General features: G+C 44.0%; 1 protein-coding gene across 1 annotated transcript in view; it reads left to right on the plus strand.

Moving 5' to 3' along the window:
* LOC126227854 (zinc finger protein 628) overlaps nt 1-22,307 on the plus strand; it is an 830,164-nt gene that overhangs the window by 638,502 nt on the left and 169,355 nt on the right. Inside the window, exon 13 of the mRNA XM_049942260.1 lies at nt 463-616. Coding sequence (XP_049798217.1) covers nt 463-616 — 154 coding nt within the window. The remainder of the gene's footprint in view (nt 1-462; nt 617-22,307) is intronic.

The raw sequence follows: 22,307 nt of genomic DNA on the forward strand, positions 1-22,307 counted from the left end.
TAAACAAGTATATGCACTGCTACCAGCACTGCATTTCAGCATACAGGTGTGTTGTGTTTCAGGCAAGTGAAGATGCGTCTGAATGAGATCGCGCACCACTGCCAATTCTACTCTTTCAGGATGCTGGTGTATTGCATTTCAGGCATGTGAAGATGCGTCTGAATGAGATCGCGCACTGCTGCCAATTCTACTCTTTCAGCACGCTGGTGTATTGCGTTTCAGGCATGTGAAGATGCGTCTGAATGAGATCGCGCACCGCTGCCAATTCTACTCTTTCAGCACGCTGGTGTATTGCGTTTCAAGCATGTGAAGATGCGTCTGAATGAGATCGCGCACCACTGACAATTCTACTCTTTCAGCACGCTGGTGTATTGCGTTTCAGGCATGTGAAGATGCGTCTGAATGAGATCGCGCACCGCTGCCAATGCTACTCTTTCAGCACGCTGGTGTATTGCGTTTCAGGCATGTGAAGATGCACCTGAACGAGCGCGCGCACCGCTGCCAGCACTGCTCGTTCAGCTCGAGGGTGTCTTCCCACCTGCGCAGACACATGCGGGTTCACACCGGCGCCAAGCCCTTTCGCTGCCCTCACTGTACCTTCACCTGCAGCAGCCTCGTAAGTACCCTGTAGTTTAGGCTGATTTCTTGCCAACCAACATGTGGCAGCGACAGATAAGCAAGCGCTTGTTGCCACATCAGCCGTGTCACATCCTGTTCCACACACGTCACAGCAACTGACACCCATTCAGTACATCCTGTGGCTGCTAGAAAATGGGTAGGCTGTAACTGAACGATTTCTGATTTTAAGTGAACCATATAAGGAGCTACCAACATAAGATATAATGTATATCATATGAACAGAACTGGTAACCAGAGAGCTAATTTATATTTCTTTAACGCAAACTGAAAGGTTATTCGGGTATGTGGATCAATTATTAACTAAAATTTATCAGAATTTATTGTCGTGCTGCTGATATGGCTTTTTTGAAGTTACCTGTATTCCTGGCGCACACACGTCATTCCCCCTCTGTCACTACCCGTTATCTCCACCTATCCTGTGAAAATGGCCCATAAGCTGTAGTCTCAACAATTTTACCAAATAACTCCATCTCTTCTGGATAAGCGCGGGGAAACATCATTTTACAAGGGAACGCAACACTGATTTTCGAAGGTGTTCAGCCATAAGAAGACCCCAGCAGAGCCGTCACAACATTGACTAGTGAACAATTTTGAAGATCAACATGACGCGGCCTAACAATCCACATGACCTTACCTTCAGTGATAATGCCGGCGAAAGATTGCAGCCTAAAAAGAAGATCAGTTATTTCTGATTTAAATAATGAAAGCTGCTACATTTACTTATTTTTTGCTGCTTAGCACAACGCGTTTCGAGAACTGATTCTCAGTTTCAAGTGCATTTGTTTTCATGAATATGTTTCGTGTTGTTTGCAAGCGTGATTTTCTACCTCTCTTGTGTCTTTTAGAAATTAGATTGCAGTCGGAAAATCGGACACAATGAATTTTTGAAGATTTTTAAATGCTGATGTTAGGAATAATGTTTTTGATTGTTTACTTACAGGTGTTGCGTCTCGTCCCTAATACAGAATATCACTCACACGCAAATCATCACTTACTCTGGTTGTTTACAAAACATGTTAGAAAGATTTTATGACACTATCGCCTCATAAAGAGTTTGTTGTTACAATATCTTGGCTTACACATACCCCGTGGTAATCAGATGGATACGCTTAAGAAGATGCGCTTAAGAAAACGCTAAGTATGGAAGGATATGAACAACTTTATGCATGGAGTACGGAGACTACGATTGTTCTTATCAGCACGAAAATGCACCCCGTCATAAAGCAGTGAGGTAGTGGTTTGTGAAAAAAGATATGTAAGACAGTGGTTTGTGGAAAAAAAGTCCTGAAAATAATTGGCCATACACGAGTCCTGGCCTGAATGTGACCTCACCTTAATGCCTTTGGGCTGAGTTAGAACATCGATTTCGCTCCAGGACCCAGCTTCCAACATCAGTACCTTCTCTGGTTTCGGCTCTCCAGCAAGAACGCGTTGCCATTCCTTTTCAGGCATTCGGACATCTCACTGAACGTGCCCTAGCTTCCTTCGAGAGGTTATAAAGGCAAAGGGTGGACACACCCCATATTAATATCCACTAATAGGTGTTCGGATAGTTTGTGTCACACAGTGTAGGTCCGCGTGGGAGTTTTCCTACTCCCTGTAGACAATACGGCGCTGATAACTGCATAGAGTAGGAGATACGATAATTCCAAAGTTACGGCCTTCATGAGCTTGGTTTATTGCTCATACTTTTCGTACATTTTGCGAGTAAGGTGTTAAGTTTAGACGAAGCAGCTGCAGGGAATATTTTTAATGTGGTATGTTCACGTCGAATTAATTTTATATTCTTCCGACGTGTCATTTGTGAGCTACAGAAAAAAGCGACAGCTCCATAGATATTGGTTTGCTTAAGAATTGGTATGTAAAATATCGATTTCCTTCAGCATTACTTGCACATTGTCTAAGTTACGCATCTAAAAGTCAACCCGTGTATGTTACTCACAGTGAAATACTGACTTTTTCCTTTTTCCTCGGTTGTTTACCGAGAATCTCTTTTGGTATCCTCTTCTATATTGGAAGATTGGGATTGTGAAGAATACGGGACTCGACACTTAAGAAACGAGTCTTCCCGTGACTCTAAGAAAATATTTTTTTACTGTATTAACGAGCGGCTCTTTTTCCATCTTGACATGTGTCTTAACGTTGTCACAAGCCTGATCAACATCGATCAACACACTGGCAGAGTGCGAGTAGTTAACTGCAGACGTAGTCTTGCGCTCTCGGGAAAAGTACTGAAAACGAGAGCTGATGCAAAAAAGTTTACTTACCGGACAGATTGATTGCTAGTGGCCTTCAATGTTATAAATTTACGGTTTAATGACGTGTCGACAACAAGCCCATTGGAGACAGACCACAACCTAGAATTGGTGAAGGACAGGGAAAAGAAAGAACAAGTAAAGTCCTTCCTTTCTGAACCTCGGAAGTTTAATGACATGGAATGGAAACTGTAAAGAAGAAATCAAGTGGAGGATATGAATGGGAAAGACAGCATTTGAGAAGCAGTTACAACTAGAAGAATTCTTGTGGAGCTGAGGAAAAAGATTTACTACATGTTGTGACTAGAGTGTAGTGTTCAACAGCAGTCAGTCATGGACAGTTAAAAAGAAAGAAATTTAGGAAGTTTTAAAATATGGTTATGGAGAAAAATGCTTAATGTGAAATGGATTGACAGACTTAAGAGTGAAGAAAATATGGGAAGAAAGAAGGCTAATGGTAGTGATGAGAAAGAGAAAGAAGTCTTGGCTGGGACGTATAATGGGCAGGTATTATCTGCAACAAATAATTATAGACAAAAATGTGAACGGAATGAGAGAAAGAGGTAGGAGAAGAACTGGAATGATGGATAGTGTTATAAGAGAACGAATATACAAACAGATGCGAAGGATACTGCTGGAGTGGCCGAGCGGTTCTAGGCGCTACAGTCTGGAACCGCGTGACCGCTACGGTCGCAGGTTCGAATCCTGCCTCGGGCATGGATGTGTGTGATGTCCTTAGGTTTGTTAGGTTTAAGTAATTCTAAGTTCTAGGGGACTAATGACCTCAGCAGTTAAGTCCCATAGTGCTCAGAGCCATTTACAGCCAAGGATACTCAGAAACGACACGTTGGAAAGCTTCCAGTTGAAACATGTCATAAGACAGATACACTACAGAACAAAAGAATATATAGAGAAATATGGATGACAAGACCGTGATTTAAATCACTGTCCTAGTGAATGCGAGCCAATTGTTTTAGCAGTGCACCACCACTTCGGTACCTTCAAATTAGGAGCCATCTGATTTTCATTCGTTCCTTGCGCAATATTTGGGTGTGTCGTTTTCCGTGAGGATGCATACGAGCTCCGCCAAACTTTTCCATCCGGCTGAGTGCAGGAACACGTCTATTTTTAATTACTGTTTCATTGCCACTGAATAGCTAATTTTAATGAACCTATGAACGATAAAGGACACTGTTAGAGATCGGAAAAATAGGTGGCACATAAATACTATACGACAAATAGCTTACACTCTTAGTAACGTAAACATTTTTTATCTTTTGTAAGGGACCAATGAAAACATCGAGCTAGTGTGTGTGGATTACTGTCTACAGTACTGGTAAACCCACCAGACAGCATATTAGCTACCCCTAAAATTGGAACACTCGTTGCATTGGTGTGCTGTATATGGTGTAAGAGTGGCACCAGACAGTCACGTGACTGTCTACTGCTGACGTACGTCATGGGTGTGCCTGATAAAATGATATAAGGGGCTATCAAAAAGTTCCAGTTTGAGGGCGTTGCTACAGAGTATATGCAACGTAGCACGACTCCGATGCAGCTATACAGGGTGGTCCATTGATCGTGACCGGGCCAAATATCTCACGAAATAAGCGTGAAACGAAAAAACTACAACGAAACTCGTCTAGCTTGAAGGGGGTAACCAGAAGGCGCTATGGTTGGCCCGCTAGATGGCGCTGCCGTAGGTCAGACGGATATCAACTGCGTTTTTTAAAATAGGAACCCCCATTTTTATTACATATTCGTGTAGTGCGTAAAGAAATATGAGTGTTTTAGTTGGACCACTTTCTTCGCTTTGTGATAGATGGTGCTGTAATAGTATATAGGCACTTGTAAAAGTATTATTTTTTAATCATAGGTAGGTACTTTAAGAAATTCTAAATTTTATTGTACAGAGGGGGGAGAAGTATAGTTTCTTGATACAGTGAAACGAATTTTTATTAATAACTTCGTCTATCATTTAACAAGTATTCATTTTGTGTACTTCACGACAGGCGTGTTTTAGTAAAAACATTATTCTTTGAAGGTTATGTTACTTGTCCAGGTTCCCTCACAATGACCAGCCCGCTATAAAAATGTCCTAATTGTCACTCGTTCTACTATAGCTACATAAGAAACGGGGATAAGTGTTATTTAGTTTGTGCACGTATGTTTATAATAACGACGTATAAATACACCACAAATATTCCTGTTCACTTTGTCAATTGCGAAAGTATCTCAAGAATATAAAAATTTTGAGACTAACTGCAGTTTTCGACAGATGGAAGAACCGTAATTGCATATTATTGGCTTCATTTTTATAACTACTTTTATTGGCGTATATTTACTATACACAATTGAGCGCCAGGTTCTGGCCCAAGTTCTGTCTCCTCCCGTTTACGGCACAACATTTCCTTCGTTCGGTGTCGCTTAGAAATCTGAACGTGCGAAATAGTTTGTGCGTTTCACAGCTGTGTAGCCACCTATATTTCTGACGTATAATTCAGTGCATTTAATTAGAAATTTCGACTCGCATCGTGAATCGTATGTAAACATACACGGAAGCGCCAAAGAAGCAGGTGTAGGCATCCGTATTCAAGTACAGAGGTATGTAAACAGGCAGAATACGGCGCTGCGGTCGGCAAGGCCTATATAAGAAAACAAGTGTCTGGTGTAGTTGTTAAATCAGTTACTGCAGCTCCAATGGCAGGTTATCAAGATTTAAGTGAGTCTGAACGTGATGTTATAGTTGGCACACGAACGATGGGACACAGCATCTCTGAGGTAGCGATGAAGTGGGAATTTTCTCGTACTACCATTTCACGAGTGTACCGTGTACGTCAGGAACCCGATAAAACGTTAAATCTCCGACATCGCTGCGGCCGGGAAAACATCCTGCAAGAACGGGTCCAACGACGACTGAAGGTAATCGTTGAACGTGACAGAAGTTCAACCATTCCGCATTTTGGTGAAGATTTCAATACTGGGCCATCAACAAGTGTCAGCTTGCGAAACATTCAACGAAAGATCATCGATAATTGCTTTCGGAGCCGAAGGCCCACTCGTGTTCTCTTGATGGCAGCACGACACGAAGCTTTACGCCACGCCTGGGCCCTTCAACACCGACATTGGGTTGTTGATGACTGGAAACATGTTGCCATGAGTCTCATTTCAAATTGTATCAAGCGGATGGACGTGTACATGTATGGAGACAACTCATGAATCCATGGATCCTGCATGTCAGCAGGGGGCTAGTCAAGCTGGTGGAGGCTCTGTAATGATGTGGGGCGGGTGCAGTTGGAGTCATATGGGACCCCTGATACGTCTAGATACGACTCTGACAGTTCAAAAAAAAATGGCTCTGAGCACTATAGGACTTAACATCTGACAAGGGAACCTCCCCATCGCACCCCCCTCAGATTTAGTTATAAGTTGGCACAGTGGATAGGCCTTGAAAAACTGAACACAGATGAACTAAGAGAACAGGAAGAAGTTGTGTGGAACTATGAAAAAAATAAGCAAAATATACAAACTGAGTAGTCCATGCGGAAGATAGGCAACATCAAGGATACTATCGGCTCAGTAGCGCCGTGGTCCCGTGGTTAGCGTGAGCAGCTGCGGAATGAAAGGTCCTTGGTTCAAATCTTCCCTCGAGTGAAAAGTTTAATTTTTTATTTTGAGACAATTATCAAAGTTCAGGTACTCACACATAATCAACTTCGCTCTCCAAAATTCCAGGACATGTTCAGATTTGCTTGAACATATGCAGGATTAGACAGTCTACACACGGAAAAATTTGAAAACGGTAAACACAAATGTTCTGACAGAGCACAGGGAAAACTGTGTGACTGTGAGACTGTTGCATTTATTTGTTGCAGTTTATGTGACAAACTCTTATGTTTTCATCACTTTTTTGGGAGTGATTATGACATCCACAAGAAAACCTAAATCGGGCAAGGTAGAAGAATCTTTTCACCCATTCGCCAAGTGTACAAGTTAGGTGGGTCGACAACATATTCCTGTCATGTGACGCACATGCCGTCACCAGTGTCGTATAGAATATACCAGAGGTGTTTTCCTGTGGAGGAATCGGTTGACCTATGACCTTGCGATCAAATATTTTCGGTTCCCATTGGAGAGGCTCGTCCTTTCGTCTACTAATCGCACACATTTGCGGTGCGGTCGCAAAACACGGACTTTAAACTTACTACAGTGAACAGAAACGTCAATGAACGAACGGACAGATCATAACTTTGCGAAAATAAAGGAAGTAAAAATCTTCACTCGAGGGAAGGCTTGAACCAAGGACCTTTCGTTCCACAGTTGCTCACGATAACCACAGGACCACGGCGCCACTGATTCTAGAATATCCTTGATGTTGCCTATCTTGCGCTTGGACTACTCAGTTTGTATATTTTGCTTTTTTTTCATAGTTCCACACAACTTCTTCCTGTTTTCTCGATAGATCTGTGTTCAGTTTCTCAAGGCCTATCCACTGTGCCAACTTATAACTAAATCTGAGGGGGGTGCGATGGGGAGGTTCCCTTGTGAGGTCATCAGTCCCCTAGAACTTAGAACTACTTAAACCTAACTAACCTAAGGACATCACACACATCCATGCCCGAGGCAGGATTCGAACCTGCGACCGTAGCAGTCGCGCGGTTCCGGACTGAGCGCCTAGAACCGCTCGGCCACCGCGGCCGGCGACTCTGACAGTTGACACGTACGTAAGCATCCTGTCTGATCATCTGATCACCTGCACCCATTCATGTCCACTGTGCACTCCGATGGACTTGGGCAATTCCAGCAGGACAATGTGACACCCCACATGTCCAGAATTGCTACAGAGCTGCTCCAGGAGCACTGAGTTTAAACACTTCCGACGGCCACCAGACTCGCTAGACACGAACATTATGGATCTGGGATGCCTTGCAACGTATCTCCACCCTGTCGTACTCTTACGGATTTATGGACAGCCCTGCAGGATTCATGGTGTCACTTCTTCAGACATTAGTCGAGTCCATGCCACATCGTGTTGCGGCATTTGAACTTGCTCGGGAGAGAGGGGGGGGGGGGGGGCTACATCCTACGTGATATTGGGTAGGTGTACCAGTTTCTCTGGCTCTTCACTATATATATAACTGTCCTATATTTTGGGGAAAACACGGCTCAGGTTATAGGAGTCCTAGTCATAGCTGGATGCATCCGTGACCTACGTAGCGAGGAATGCGCGCGAGCCGACAAGTTGAGATAGGCAGGCGGCTGAGCCACCACCTTGCGATGCAGCGGGCGGCGGTCTGTAGGGCCGGTAGCCGGCAGCGACTGGACGGGACGATACGGCGGACAGGTTACACTCATTAGGCGGCTGACGAGCCCAGCCGAGAAATACAGCCGCGGGCCGTTTATTAATTGCGCGCCGTGCGGCCGCGCTCTCTAATTGGCCACCAAAGACGCGGCGGCTGCCGCTGTCGGGTCGCCTCTCCTCGCCTCGCCTCGCTGCTCCCCCCGTCAGCAAATCAGCGCCAGGCCGCCTTCCGCTGACTGCCTGCCTTCGCCGTCTCCCGTGACGGCAGGCGCCGCATTACTGCGCCATTTCCATACTGCTGGCGCCGACCGGCGGAAAGAGAGCGCAACTACACGACGCCGCAAATTACAGGTAATTACAAACTGACTTGCAGGGAAGTGTGGAGTACAGAACCATTGGCAAGTTGAATGCACTCATAAGTGTCTAACGAAACTAACTGACCTTCGACATCTGTACCTAACAGCGAAACAAATGAAACTTTCTGGCAGATTAAAACTGTGTGCGGGACCGAGACTCGAGCTCGGTACCTTTTCCTTGCGTGGGCAAGTGAGCTGCCCAAGCACGACTCACGCCCCGTCCTCACAGCTTTAATTCCGCCAGTACCTCGTCTCCTAGCTCTCCTGCGAACCTTGCAGAACTAGAACTCCTGGAAGAAAGGATATTGCGGAGACATGGCTTAGGTCGCGAGTTCGAGTCTCGGTCCGGAACACAGTTTTAATCTGCCAGAAAGTTTCATATCAGCACACACTCCGCTGTAGAGTAAAAATTTCACTATAGAAACAACCCGCAGGCTGTCGCTAAGCCATGTCTCCGCAATATCCTTTCTTCCAGGAGTGCTAGTTCTGCAAGGTTCGCAGGAGAGCTTCTGTGAAGTTTGGAAGGTAGGAGACGAGGTACTGGCGGAATTAAAGCTCTGAGGACGGAGCGTGAGTCGTGCTTGGGTAGCTCAGTTGGTAGAGCACTTTCCCGCGCAAGGCAAAGGTCCCGAGTTCGAGTCTCGGTCCGGCACACAGTTTTAATCTGCCAGAAAGTTTCATATCAGCGCAGACTCCGCTGTAGAGAGAAATTTCATTCTACAAACGAAACAAATGCCAGGAGTGCACACAGTAGTCCACACACTGTCTCGATGGCCTGCTCCCTGAAAAGCAAGGAAAATGTGTAAGAAAAAGCTCTCATTTCTGTGGAAGGAGGCGCATCTCCCAAAAAAAAATTTCCTCCCAAGAGACATCAGGCCTGTTGACAGATAGCGGGTGCGCTGGAGTGCCTGTGTGATCCCACAGTGGTGGTGCCGATTTGGCGGGAACGGGACAACTGGGAGTGAGGGTGTCGCATTCCTACGTGTTTTTTTCCGTTGGAGCGACCGCTGGGACACGTGCGAGCCAGTCTCCCACATGCCAACCCTAGAGGAGAGAGAGAGAGAGAGTTCCAAACGGAATTTCTTAATCGCGGGAAACTAATCTGGTAGGAAACTCCAGTGTTCCTACATATTAAGCCGACCGCGGTGGTCGAGCGTTTCTAGGTGCTTCAGTCCGGAACTGCGCGACTGCTACGGTCGCAGGTTCGAATCCTACCTCGGGCATGGATGTGTGTCATGTCCTTAAGTTAGTTAGGTTTAAGTAGTTCTAAGTTCTAGGGGACTGATTACCTCAGATGTTAAGTCCCATAGTGCTCAGAGCCTACATATTAAAGTTTCATGCTCAGTGATCGCTCTAACTTAATAGCTAACAACACAGAATCCAGAATATAGATGAATAAGGAAAGTAGATGTACATCACATGAAAAAAATTAAGTTAATATTGAGTGTAGTATAGGGCAGCGACGGCCAAGAATTCGGCACACAATCCAGGCTATGGCTCGCGTGCCACAGCTCTCCGCCTGGCTGCATATTTCCCCCACCACCACGTCACGCTGCCTGAGTGTGAGGAGAGTCAACAAGGGGAAACGGGAACACACCACATTTAAATGGCAGTGCTGTCGCACTGCGTACATCCTGGTTTCAGATTTCGTATTTCCTAACAACAAATAGTACTGAAACAAATTTGCAGCATGATTCAATTATTTTTGGCCCGCAGAAGACAGAAATTTTATCTACAGAGTGGCGCACGAAATGTGTTACCATTTTGTTTTTGAATATAAACTTTATTGTCAATATAATCTCAAAGGAACATATACTACAATGAAGAGCCGTCCATGGAGATTTGTTCTAACTCAGCACATGCTCAATATGTCCACCATTTCGTTTCCTAACTTCCTTCAAACGAACACTGAAGTTAGTGATTACCCTACGGCACATGTCTTCCATAATTTCACGGCAAGCTTGAAGAATAAGTCTTCTGAGCTCCATTAAATCAAGTGGACGTTTCGGGAAAATTTTTTCCTTTAGGTACCCCCAAAGAAAAAAGTCACATGGCTTGAGGTCTGGACTATTGGTGGGGGGGGGGGGGGGGGAGGGGCAATTTTGTCCGTCATTGAAGCGACCTTGATACCTGAGTGAAATGATCCGCATGTCGAAATGCTCGTGTAAAAACTCCAACACAGTGTTTGCAGTATGTGGCCTTGCTCCATCTTGCATGAACCACTGCGTGTTGAAGGGCAAGGTAGTAGCATGAAGCTGTGGAATGAAGCTCTTGCGAAACATGCTCCAATAACGCTCGCTGTTCACAGTTTCTTCAAAGAAAAAGGGTCCAATAAGTCCGTGACTGGAAATTGCTGCCCACGCTGTAATCCTCGGACCATAATGTTGTCGTTCATGAAGCACTTGTGGGTTTTCAGTGTCCCAAAAGCGTACATTTTGTTTGTTAACCACACCGTCTAAATGAAAATGCGCCTCGTCTGAAAACCAAACGTTGATGCAAGTTTCTTCCCTATCCTCCGCCCACTGAGCAAACAGTAGTCTCTGTGGCTTGTGTTATTCAGTGAGCTTCTGTGCACAGGTCATCTTGTGTATGGGTACATATGGAGGTCACTTTTAAGAATGCGTTGAACGGAGCGTCTGGATATTCCCAGTTGCACTGCTGCCTTTCTACACGATTTCCCGGGACTTCTCTGTACAGCAACTCGTACCACTTCAGTATTCTCCGGCGAACAAACAGGCTTAGGCCCAGGTCGCTTCGCTTCCAATACTGTTCCTTCCTGTACAAATTTATCGTACAACCTGTGGATGGTCTTCTTGTAAGGGACCCATCATGTGTTAAACTGTTGTCGAAAACACCTCTGAGTCACAACAAGGCTTTTCGTTTCATGAAAAAGTAACACAATATCCGATCGTTGCTATGTCGTCAGTCTTCCATTGTCAGCCATTGCTGCTTACTAGTCTCCTAGCGGCAGTATCGTGAATTACACGTTTTTCGTAACTCATTTGTTTTTCCAAGCTCTGCTGGTCCTGCTGCAGAGATCCCAGCGGGATATCTAATGTGCGTCGTAAATTGTGAAAGAAACAATTGGTAACACATTTCGTGCGCCACCCTGAATATATGAAGATGGTATCTGTTATTTCGGACATGTCCATCTATATTGACCGGCCATTTGACCATCTTCTTCTTTGCGGATGCACAAACAGTGCCCGAACTCTTAGGGGAATCGGCAAAAAGCCGCGGGTAATGAGTACGGTAGGCAGGGGCACTATGAGTATAGTGCGGTACAATAAATGTGGGAATGTGGGTGGCACGGGAGGCGTGCCAGAGATAAGTCCTTGCACTATCCTCTGTGTCGCTCAGATGGATGGAGCGTCTGCCACGTAAGCAGGAGATCCCGGGTTCGAATCCCGGTCGGGGCACACATTTTCAACTGTCCCCGTTGACGTACGTCAACGCCTGTATGCAGCTAGGGGTATTCATTTCATTGTAAGAAATTTTATCTGTTACAAACTATTGGCATACGGATAAATGCAGACAGTTTCACAGATTTTCGTATTCCGGCTGCCATATAATCGTGACATATGTAGTTCCATGTTCAGGAAGAGCCTTCCAGACACAAACGTTGATCGAAATATTTTATCACGTTTGCAACCTTATTAGGGTGACAAGAAAATTCCTCGATGGTAAAACAACGTAGTCCTCCCACATAGATTTAACGTAAAGGAGCTTGTCTGTTAAACTGGAATTACACTACAAATCAGTTAGTTCCACTACACATGGGCAGGAGCACTTTCAACTGAAAAAGCATATGTTCTCGAAAACAGAAAACATATACATTAGTTTGGTGCATAAGTTCATAGCGTTTTTGTTTTGCATGTTGGTATTCCAGTTGCTGTGGGATGAGCTGCCGATTAACATTTTTTATTTGTAAGTCATTGTTGCTATGTGAGTTTACATTTTGTCATTTTCTCATTTGGAGATAGTGAGTGGAGCTGTGGACGCTAGAAAAATGAAATGAGCGTATGGCATCGTTGGCCGGGAGGCCCCGTACGGGGAAGTTCGGCAGCCAAGTGCAAGTCTTACTTCAGTCGACGCCACATTGGGTGACTTTCGTGCCGGTGATGAGGATGAAATGATGATGAGGACAACTGAACACCCAGTCCCCGAGCGGGGAAAACCTCCAACCCGACCGGGAATCGAACGCGGGCCCGCTTGCATGGGAGGCGAGCACATTACCACCCAGCTAAGCAGGCGGACAGGACGCTAGAAAATGGAGAGCTATTCCATTTGAGTTTGGTGTAGGGGTGACAGCAGTGGTGGCAGCCAGAAATATTTGCGCTGTATATGGGGATAATGCCGCTGCACAGAGCACGATAAGAAAATGGTTTTCTCGTTTTAAGGAGGGCTGTTTCGACATTAGTGATTCTCCACATTCAGGAAGAAGTTTGGGGTTTGATGGAGATCGTTTCAACGCATGAATCTCCAGAGATTCACGTCGGTGTACTCGAGAACTATCAAATGTGATGAACTTGATCATTCCACCTGCATGCGGCGTTGCATGCAATGGGGTAAGTTCAAAAATCGACTGTATAGGTACTGCATGCTCTTAAGCCAAAATCACAAATATCAGCGGGTGACGTATGTGCATCTCTGCTTGCTCATCTTCAATTGGCTCATGAACAACACCAACCTGTATCGTTACTGGTGACGAGAAATGGTGTATTTATGCTAACATAAGCAAAAGAAAGGAATGGCTCAGCCAAAACAAAGCCGCAGCTCCCTGTACTAAGACCTGTGCACACCCACAAAATAGTGTTACGCATCTGGTGGAACAGCGACAGTGTGGTGTACTCCGAATTGCTTCCTCGAGGTGTAACCATCTCTACTGACAGCTACTGTCAGCAACTGAGACGTCTTGCAGACGCAATCCAAGGCTGCGTAAAGTGATGTTACTCCACTATAACGCCCTCCCGCATTCAGTTAGACGGACAAAAAGCACTCTACAGGAGTTGGACGTCATTCGGCACCCACCGTATTCACCTGATCTTGCGCTTTTAAATGTTCACATTTTCCTTCAAGGAACTTCTTTTCAAGATGAAAGTGCGCTCCGAGTTCTTCACCTCAAAACTACGTGATTTCTACTGTCGTTGGCAGAGTGTTGTAAGTAGTGAAGGAGGATAGACAGCCTTATTCTAAATGATGGACCCATTTTCAAAACTTCGTATTCATTCAAGCACAAATCTAAAATGAACAAGCTTTATACCAAGAAGTTTCAAAGTTTTTTTTCATAATGTTTGACATCAATTTAATAAATTTAATAATTTGTAATAATTTCTAATTAATTAGTTTTTAATACTTATTTAATAATTATAAATGTGATAAATGTTATAAATATTCAATGTGGCCACCGTTGGCTGCACGTCAGACATCAACGCGGCACCAAACTCGTCCCACACACGCGCAAGCGTACCTTCTGGTACTGTAGCATTGATCCGGTTTTGCAGATCATTCAGAGTGGGTGGTAGGGTCGGGACGTAAACAGCTTCCTTCACATAACTCCATAAGAAATAGTCGCAGGGTGTGAGATCAGGATATCTCCGTGGCCAGAAGTGCAGAGCCAGGTCCTCATGCCCCCTGCGACCGATCAAGCGCTGAGGAAGGGAGTCATTTAAAAAGCCTCGTACATCACGATGGCAATGGGCCGGAGCTCCATCCTGTTGGAAAATGAAGTCCTGGTAGTCCTCCATAACTTGAGGGGACAGCCATTGTTCCAACATGTCCAGGTACGTGATTCCCGCTACATTTCTTTCCACAAAGAAACAAGGTTCATAAACATCTGTACTGGATGTGGCACAGAACACGTTGATCTTTGGTGAGTCTCTTTCGTGTTGCAATGGTCGATGTGGATTTTCCAAACACCATATGCGAACATTGTGTTTGTTGAATTTTCCACTAAGGTGGAACGTCGTTTCATCGCTAAAAATTACACGCTGCAGAAATGCGTCATCCCCCATCTTTGCTAGCACATAACCGCAAAATGCGAGACACTTCTCTTTGTCCTTGAACTTGAAAGCCTGCACCAGTTGTAATCAGTAGGGCTTGTACAGGAAATGCCGTCTCAGAACTTCCCACACAGTTGGTTAGGGTATTACAGGTTCTCGGCTGGCTCTATTGGTAGACTTACTGGGACTGCGCACAAAACTCTTTTGAATCCATCGGACATCATCCTCTGAAACGCGCGGTCAGCCTGTGCTTTTTCCTGTGCACACACTCCCAGTCTGTTTAAATTCTTTAAACCAACAGCTAATGCTTTTGCGAGTTGGTGGTTGAATACCGAATATGGCACGAAATGCCTGCTGCACTACAATTTCGCAAACTCAAGAAAGCAGAAAACCTTATGCTCCACAGTCGCCATTTCACTCACAACTGACGGCACTATTGCCGGGCGAACTCTATCGGCCGCTTCTGAAACCATCACCGCTCGCCCGCCGCCATCTTCGAAAAACTTTGAAACTTCCTATTTTCATTGGTATAAAGCTTGTTCGATTTGGATTTGTGCCTGAATACATACGAATTTTTGAAAATGGGTCCATCATTTAGAATAACCCTATATTACTGATAACTAAAGTCTCTGTTTAACTTATGGAAAAACGCTACGAACTTACGCCCTTGTCAGAATTTGTCTCTTTCACAATGCGGTTTTCTTTTTAGATGCATCCCCATCAAATCAGAAATAAGTTGTTTGTCAACTTACAATGTCTTACAGTGGGCTGTGTGCAGTCAAATCCACTTAAAATGCGAGGGATGCAAGCCATGCTGGATGTTTTAGTTTTTACACCTGCTCATTTTTCGTTCATAAATTCAACAATAACACGTTTTAAATAGAAAACTTATTCCAAACATGCCCCTTAACTCAACCATCGTAGTTCGGAATACTATACAAAGGCTCCATATCCTTCGTTCAGTTTGTAAGTAGGCTGTTTAGGTTTTCTTATTGGTAACGCCACCTCTATATGAAAATCACTGGCTGTGCTGTGTGCAGTCTGTGGCTGCTTTGCATTGTTGTAATACTCGCCATTGTAGTGTTAGGCAGCTGGCTGTGAACAGCGCATAGCGTTGCGCAGTTGGAGGTGAGCCGCCAGCAGTGGTGGATGTGGGGAGAGAGATGGCGGAGTTTTGTAATTTGTCATGAACTGCTATATATATGATGATATCAAGGTAAATACATTCTTTGTTCTCTATTAATATCTTTTATTTGCTGACTATCCCTATCAGTAGTTAGTGCCTTCCATAGTTTGAATCTTTTATTTAGCTGGCAGTAGTGGCGCTCGCTGTATTGCAGTAGCTTGAGCAGCGAAGATTTTTGTGAGGTAAGTGATTTGTGAAAGGTATAGTTTAATGTTAGTCAGGGCCATTCTTTTGTAGGGAATTTTGAAATTCAGATTGCGTTGCGCTAAAAATATTGTGCGTCAGTCTAAGCAAAGTCGCGTAAAATTGTTCAAAAGGGGACGTTTTAGGTTACATCGAAATCTGTTGCAACTGACAGCGGAAGAATGCGTGCCACTTCACAAACTTTACCATTCATCCCTCTAGTTCCTTCGCGCTGTGCATGCTTATAAATTTACCACAAAATGCTTCTTGATGTAAAGAACAATGAAGCCCCTCTGTCGATCGTTGTAATTTTTTGCTCTTTCATTGTCAATTACGGCTTTTTTGCATTGATATAGACGTCCCTCTCTTTCTTACGATTTTAGGTAATTACAGTCCAGACATGTGTTTAGGTGAATTGAGAAGTACAAAGTTCCAACGAAAGTGAGATCCATGAAGGATATACAGCCTGAGGCCGAAGTTTTTAAAACTCACAGCAGTCGTATCTCTGCTGTGGCTCTCGTACTGATAACCACCGACGCACTAATAAATTTGCCTGTTATTCTGTTTCGAAGTCAACAAGATTTCTTTAGCACCTGCTTGATTTTCTTTATCTTGGAGAGTGCTTGCTCCTAATTTTCTTTCTTTGTGTCTGTATTGTCGTCGTCGTTGCTGCTCGCCAGACCATTTTTCCATTTTAGCTATTGCTATTTAATTTTTATTTGCACCTCAGACTGAGCTGCTGGGTGAAGGTGCAGTGAGTGCTGTGCGGCTCTTTTACAAAATCCTCAAAATCCGGTCCGCTCACATCACCCTTTCCACCGCCAACATGTTCAGGATCGAGACTCACTCTTTCAGACGTACTGTGGTGTTAGAGTTTCCTGTTAGGAACGCAACGGTTGTTAAGTACCGCAAACGCCTGTTCTATTGCCTCTCTCCTCAAGGGAATACGCAGTTGTGTCATTGAGCCCCAAACAATCTGTAATCCCTCCTGCATCCAGAACTTCATATGTAAGCAGTAACTATGAGTTGTCCATGATGCATGGCATACTCTGAGCAAAGCGTCTAATTCAATCACATAACTAATAAATAACACCTTTAAAAACTATCTACTCATTAACAAAAAAAAAAAAAGACCAGGCGCGAGTAGGATTCGCGCACTGAGAGTTCCGTAAAAAATTAATTACGTATATAGACAATTCATCCATTCGACAATGTTTGGCTTTTTTCGACACTGGTGCTGGCAAGATATCAGTCCCACGGATTCCAAGACCTTTCAATTTCAAGTTTGAAGTCGGATAACAAATAACAATTTTTTTGTTTGATGTAATTACAAATTAACAATTTTCGGATTTTTTTCCTTTGTTTGTACTGTGAGAACCTCGCTTCTAGACAAATTTCACGATTCTAGATCCACGGGAAGTACCCTATAAGTTTTGATGAGTGACTTTCCGAGTATCAAAGTATGTGACATAAATTACCGTATCTTTACATTTCATTGACTTCGGAGCTTGCATTTATTACACCGCCAAGTGACTGTAGACCTTTGTATTTGACATAAATTTCTGTCTGATGCGTCAACCTGTTTCTGAGAAAAAGGGGCTTGTTAGACGAACGGACAGACATGCAGTCTGATAACAAATGACAATTTTTTTTCGTGTGATGTAATTACAAATTCACAATTTCCGGATTCTTTTCCCTTCACTTTTGCAGTTAAACCCCTCTTCTTGTCAAATTTCATGAATCTAGGTTTCGATAAATCAGTTTGCGAGAATAAAAGAAAGTAACGTAAATAGCCATATCATTTGCTTGTATTGACTTAGAAGATTACATTTATTACACCACCAAGTGACTATAGAACTTTGTATTTGACATAAATTTCAACTCCGCACGTCCACGCGTTCCTGGGAAAAAGGAGTTTTATAGACGGACGGACAGACTGACTGTCAGATAACAAATGAGAATTTTTTTTCAGATGATATAAGAACAAAGTCACTGTTTTAGCGTATTCTCCTTAACTAGTACAGTGAAACGTTGCTTCTTGCCAAATTTCATGATTCTAGGCCTACGGAAAGAACCTATATGTTTTGATAACTGAGTTAGCGCGTATCATAAAAGTGACGTAAATGGCCGTATCTTTTGATTACATTGACTTAGGAGCTTCACTTTTTCACATCGCCAAGGCACCGTAGACCTTAATATGTGACGTAAATTTTAACTTGTTACGTGTACCCTTTCCTGCGAAAAAGGGTTTTGAACAGCTTGAACAGTCGGAGAGGCAGACAGACAGACAACAAAGTGACGCAATAAGATTTCCGTTTTTACCGATTGAGGTACAGAGCCCTAAAAATGATTCTGTTTGCGTGACTTCCTCTTTTTCAAAGTGTGCTGTTAATGTCCTGATACATCTTGAGAGTTTGAGTACACAACAAGTATGTTAATTGCGTAAGATAAATAGTGTTCATGACAGGAATAGCATATTTATGGTGAAACTAGAACAGCGACTGGAACCACATCATGCATTCTGTCGTTTTTGTATTTTGCCACAGGGAAACCTCAAAGGCCCTGTTTTCATCAGCGATTATTGTATGGAAAAATTTAAGGGACGACAAACCAAGTGATAATTAATATGCTCACATACGCTTCAGGTACGCGAAGTGAAGGAAGAGGAGCGTATATATATATATATATATATATATATATATATATATATATATATATATATATATATATATATATGTGTGTGTGTGTGTGTGTGTGTGTGTGTGTGTGTGTTTTTGTGCGTGTTGAGAGACAGAGAGGGGGGCAGGTGTTGCTCGTCTTCATTTACGAGATACTTCCACATCCTATTTCGGACGCTGCAGAGAATTTCAAACGCTGGAGTAACGTGAGAAACAAGTCACCATCTGCGGGCAGTAATAAGAGTTACGCCGATTAACTATGCTGAGGGCGCTGCATTTCTATGCTGGAAACGGCAGAACAATCCGTTCCGGTTGCCATCCCCAAACATTCTACCTTCCTTATGACGTTCCCGCGTGACAACAGAAGGAATAAAGAACTCGATGTATGGACTTTGTGAGACAAAAATTCTCCCTCTTAACTTTGCCAAAACCTGGTCGGCCTGAAGGTCCTGCTTGAAAATCAGTGGTACAATCGTCATTTACGACGGAATTTCACGTTGCTTCATGTCTTTCCAGATATGCCCACACATGGAGGAACCGAAGTTACATCAAGCAGTAGAAAATAAACGAGGATTTAAAAATGTATTCCTGAAGTATTTTAAGAAATCATGAATCTTAAATTCATGGTTTCTGCTCGTCATAGCTACCTCAAAGTTGAAAATATTGCCTAGATACCGCGCTGAACATACGACTTAGCATAATGAGGACAACCCAGTTACGCTTGCTACGTCAATAATTCGCTTTTTTTTGAGACGCTTGTTGTAGTTTTCCTATTGTTGTTTTTAAAATTTAAGATTTTTTTTTCAGTGCTACTTATTTTGCTTTACACAGTAACAACGGTACAAAAGATTACGAGGATTGTCTGAAAAGTTAAAGTACGTACGAAAAACAAACATTGCATCACCATAGTTACGTATTAACTTGATATGTTCTCAGTCGAATATATTTTTGGTTATCTCTCCACGTTATCACCACTGGCGTGTGCACACTCTGAAGTCAGGAGACGTTCTTTTTTGCAGAAGCGTTCCGACTCTTTTCTCAGTCCTTTATCATTACTTTCTGAACCTCATCCTAGATGTTTACGTCTTTCTACGCAGGTACTATTCCAATTCTGGAAACAAGTGTAAAACATCTGGGCTGTAGGCTGAAAGCGCGTGAATTTCCCGTCTTAAGTACTGTAATATCTTGTGCTTGGGCAGTCTGTGTGCAGATGGACACTAGTGTATACAAGAAAAGAAGATCACATCAGGTGCGTCATCGAGCAAAAAATCAACGATCTGTACTTTTCTGCCTCAAAATATCTTTCCCAATATTCTGTGGAGTGTTACGTTTGATTATTTTCTTTGGTGTGTGTGTGTGTGTGTGTGTGTGTGTGTGTGTGTGTGTGTGTGTGTGTGCGTGCGTGCGTGCGTTTGTGTTTGCGTGCGTGCGTTTATGCATTTCCACCATTTCACTGCTACGAGGGCAGTTCAATAAGTAATGCAACACATTTTTTTTCTCGGCCAATTTTGGTTGAAAAAACCGGAAATTTCTTGTGGAATATTTTCAAACATTCCCGCTTCGTCTCGTATAGTTTCATTGACTTCCGACAGGTGGCAGTGCTGTACCGAGCTGTTAAAATGGCGTCTGTAACGGATGTGCGTTGCAAACAACGGGCAGTGATCGAGTTTCTTTTGGCGGAAAACCAGGGCATCTCAGATATCCATAGGCGCTTGCAGAATGTCTACGGTGATCTGGCAGTGGACAAAAGCACGGTGAGTCGTTGGGCAAAGCGTGTGTCATCATCGCCGCAAGGTCAAGCAAGACTGTCTGATCTCCCGCGTGCGGGCCGGCCGTGCACAGCTGTGACTCCTGCAATGGCGGAGCGTGCGAACACACTCGTTCGAGATGATCGACGGATCACCATCAAACAACTCAGTGCTCAACTTGACATCTCTGTTGGTAGCGCTGTCACAATTGTTCACCAGTTGGGATATTCAAAGGTTTGTTCCCGCTGGGTCCCTCGTTGTCTAACCGAACACCATAAAGAGCAAAGGAGAACCATCTGTGCGGAATTGCTTGCTCGTCATGTGGCTGAGGGTGACAATTTCTTGTCAAAGTTTGTTACAGGCGATGAAACATGGGTTCATCACTTCGAACCTGAAACAAAACGGCAATCAATGGAGTGGCGCCACACCCACTCCCCTACCAAGAAAAAGTTTAAAGCCATACCCTCAGCCGGTAAAGTCATGGTTACAGTCTTCTGGGACGCTGAAGGGGTTATTCTGTTCGATGTCCTTCCCCATGGTCAAACGATCAACTCTGAAGTGTATTGTGCTACTCTTCAGAAATTGAAGAAACGACTTCAGCGTGTTCGTAGGCACAAAAATCTGAACGAACTTCTCCGTCTTCATGACAACGCAAGACCTCACACAAGTCTTCGCACCCGAGAGGAGCTCACAAAACTTCAATGGACTGTTCTTCCTCATGCACCCTACAGCCCCGATCTCGCACCGTCGGATTTCCACATGTTTGGCCCAATGAAGGACGCAATCCGTGGGACGCACTACGCGGATGATGAAGAAGTTATTGATGCAGTACGACGTTGGCTCCGACACCGACCAGTGGAATGGTACCGTGCAGGCATACAGGCCCCCATTTCAAGGTGGCGTAAGGCCGTAGCATTGAATGGAGATTACGTTGAAAAATAGTGTTGTGTAGCTAAAAGATTGGGGAATAACCTGGTGTATTTCAATGCTGAATAAAACAACCCCTGTTTCAGAAAAAAAATGTGTTGCATTACTTATTGAACTGCCCACGTATTTCCTGTCAGGAGTGTGACGAGCTAGCCAAGAACTACCTTTCGTTGCAGAGTCTTTCTTTGACACAGCAGAACATTCCAAATCTCACAGTGTTTGTAATCGACAGGGTCACTCTGGTCGCACAGTTTGCACCCCGAAGTGCTGTAACTGAGGTCTGATGTGCTGTAGCACAAGTAATAGAGGAAATGGTAACGAAGGAAATGAAATACATACATCGACTTTTAGTTGGTTCAAATGGCTCTGAGCACTATGGGACTCAACTGCTGTGGTCATAAGTCCCCTAGAACTTAGAACTACTTAAACCTAACTAACCTAAGGACAGCACACAACACCCAGCCATCACGAGGCAGAGAAAATCCCTGACCCCGCCGGGAATCGAACCCGGGAACCTGGGCGTGGGAAGCGAGAACGCTACCGCACGACCACGAGATGCGGGCCGACTTTTAGTACTCAAGTTTTTATAGTGAACGGGGACATTTTTCCGTCCCTAACGATGGGCCCGTTTGAGATATAGCCTATTTTAAAAATTGATTCGCTTCAGTCTGTTCCCTATGAAATGCGATAAATCGAGAGGGATAAGAACTTGGGAATATTCCGTGCGGTTTACCCATTCCAGCATTTGCGTCACAACCGAAGGAAACCTTTGTCCGTGCCAGAAGTTTGAAAGTTATTTTTAATTTGTTTTTGGGACATACTATTGAAATCTAATGTATGTTTATGTATGTATTAATGTGTGTAATTAAGCTAATGACTTTCTCGACACGCAGTGTTGTGTACCTTGATTGGGAAACACCACGTCTTCAGCAGCTCTTCGGCTTCGCACATGACTTCTTGTGAACTATGGGTGAAGGGCAAGAGGCGGCTTCCATATTCCTAGATTTCCGTGAAGGATTTGACACAGTGTC

Source organism: Schistocerca nitens, chromosome 1 (assembly GCF_023898315.1).
Source record: "Schistocerca nitens isolate TAMUIC-IGC-003100 chromosome 1, iqSchNite1.1, whole genome shotgun sequence".
NCBI classification, from domain to species: domain Eukaryota; kingdom Metazoa; phylum Arthropoda; class Insecta; order Orthoptera; family Acrididae; genus Schistocerca; species Schistocerca nitens.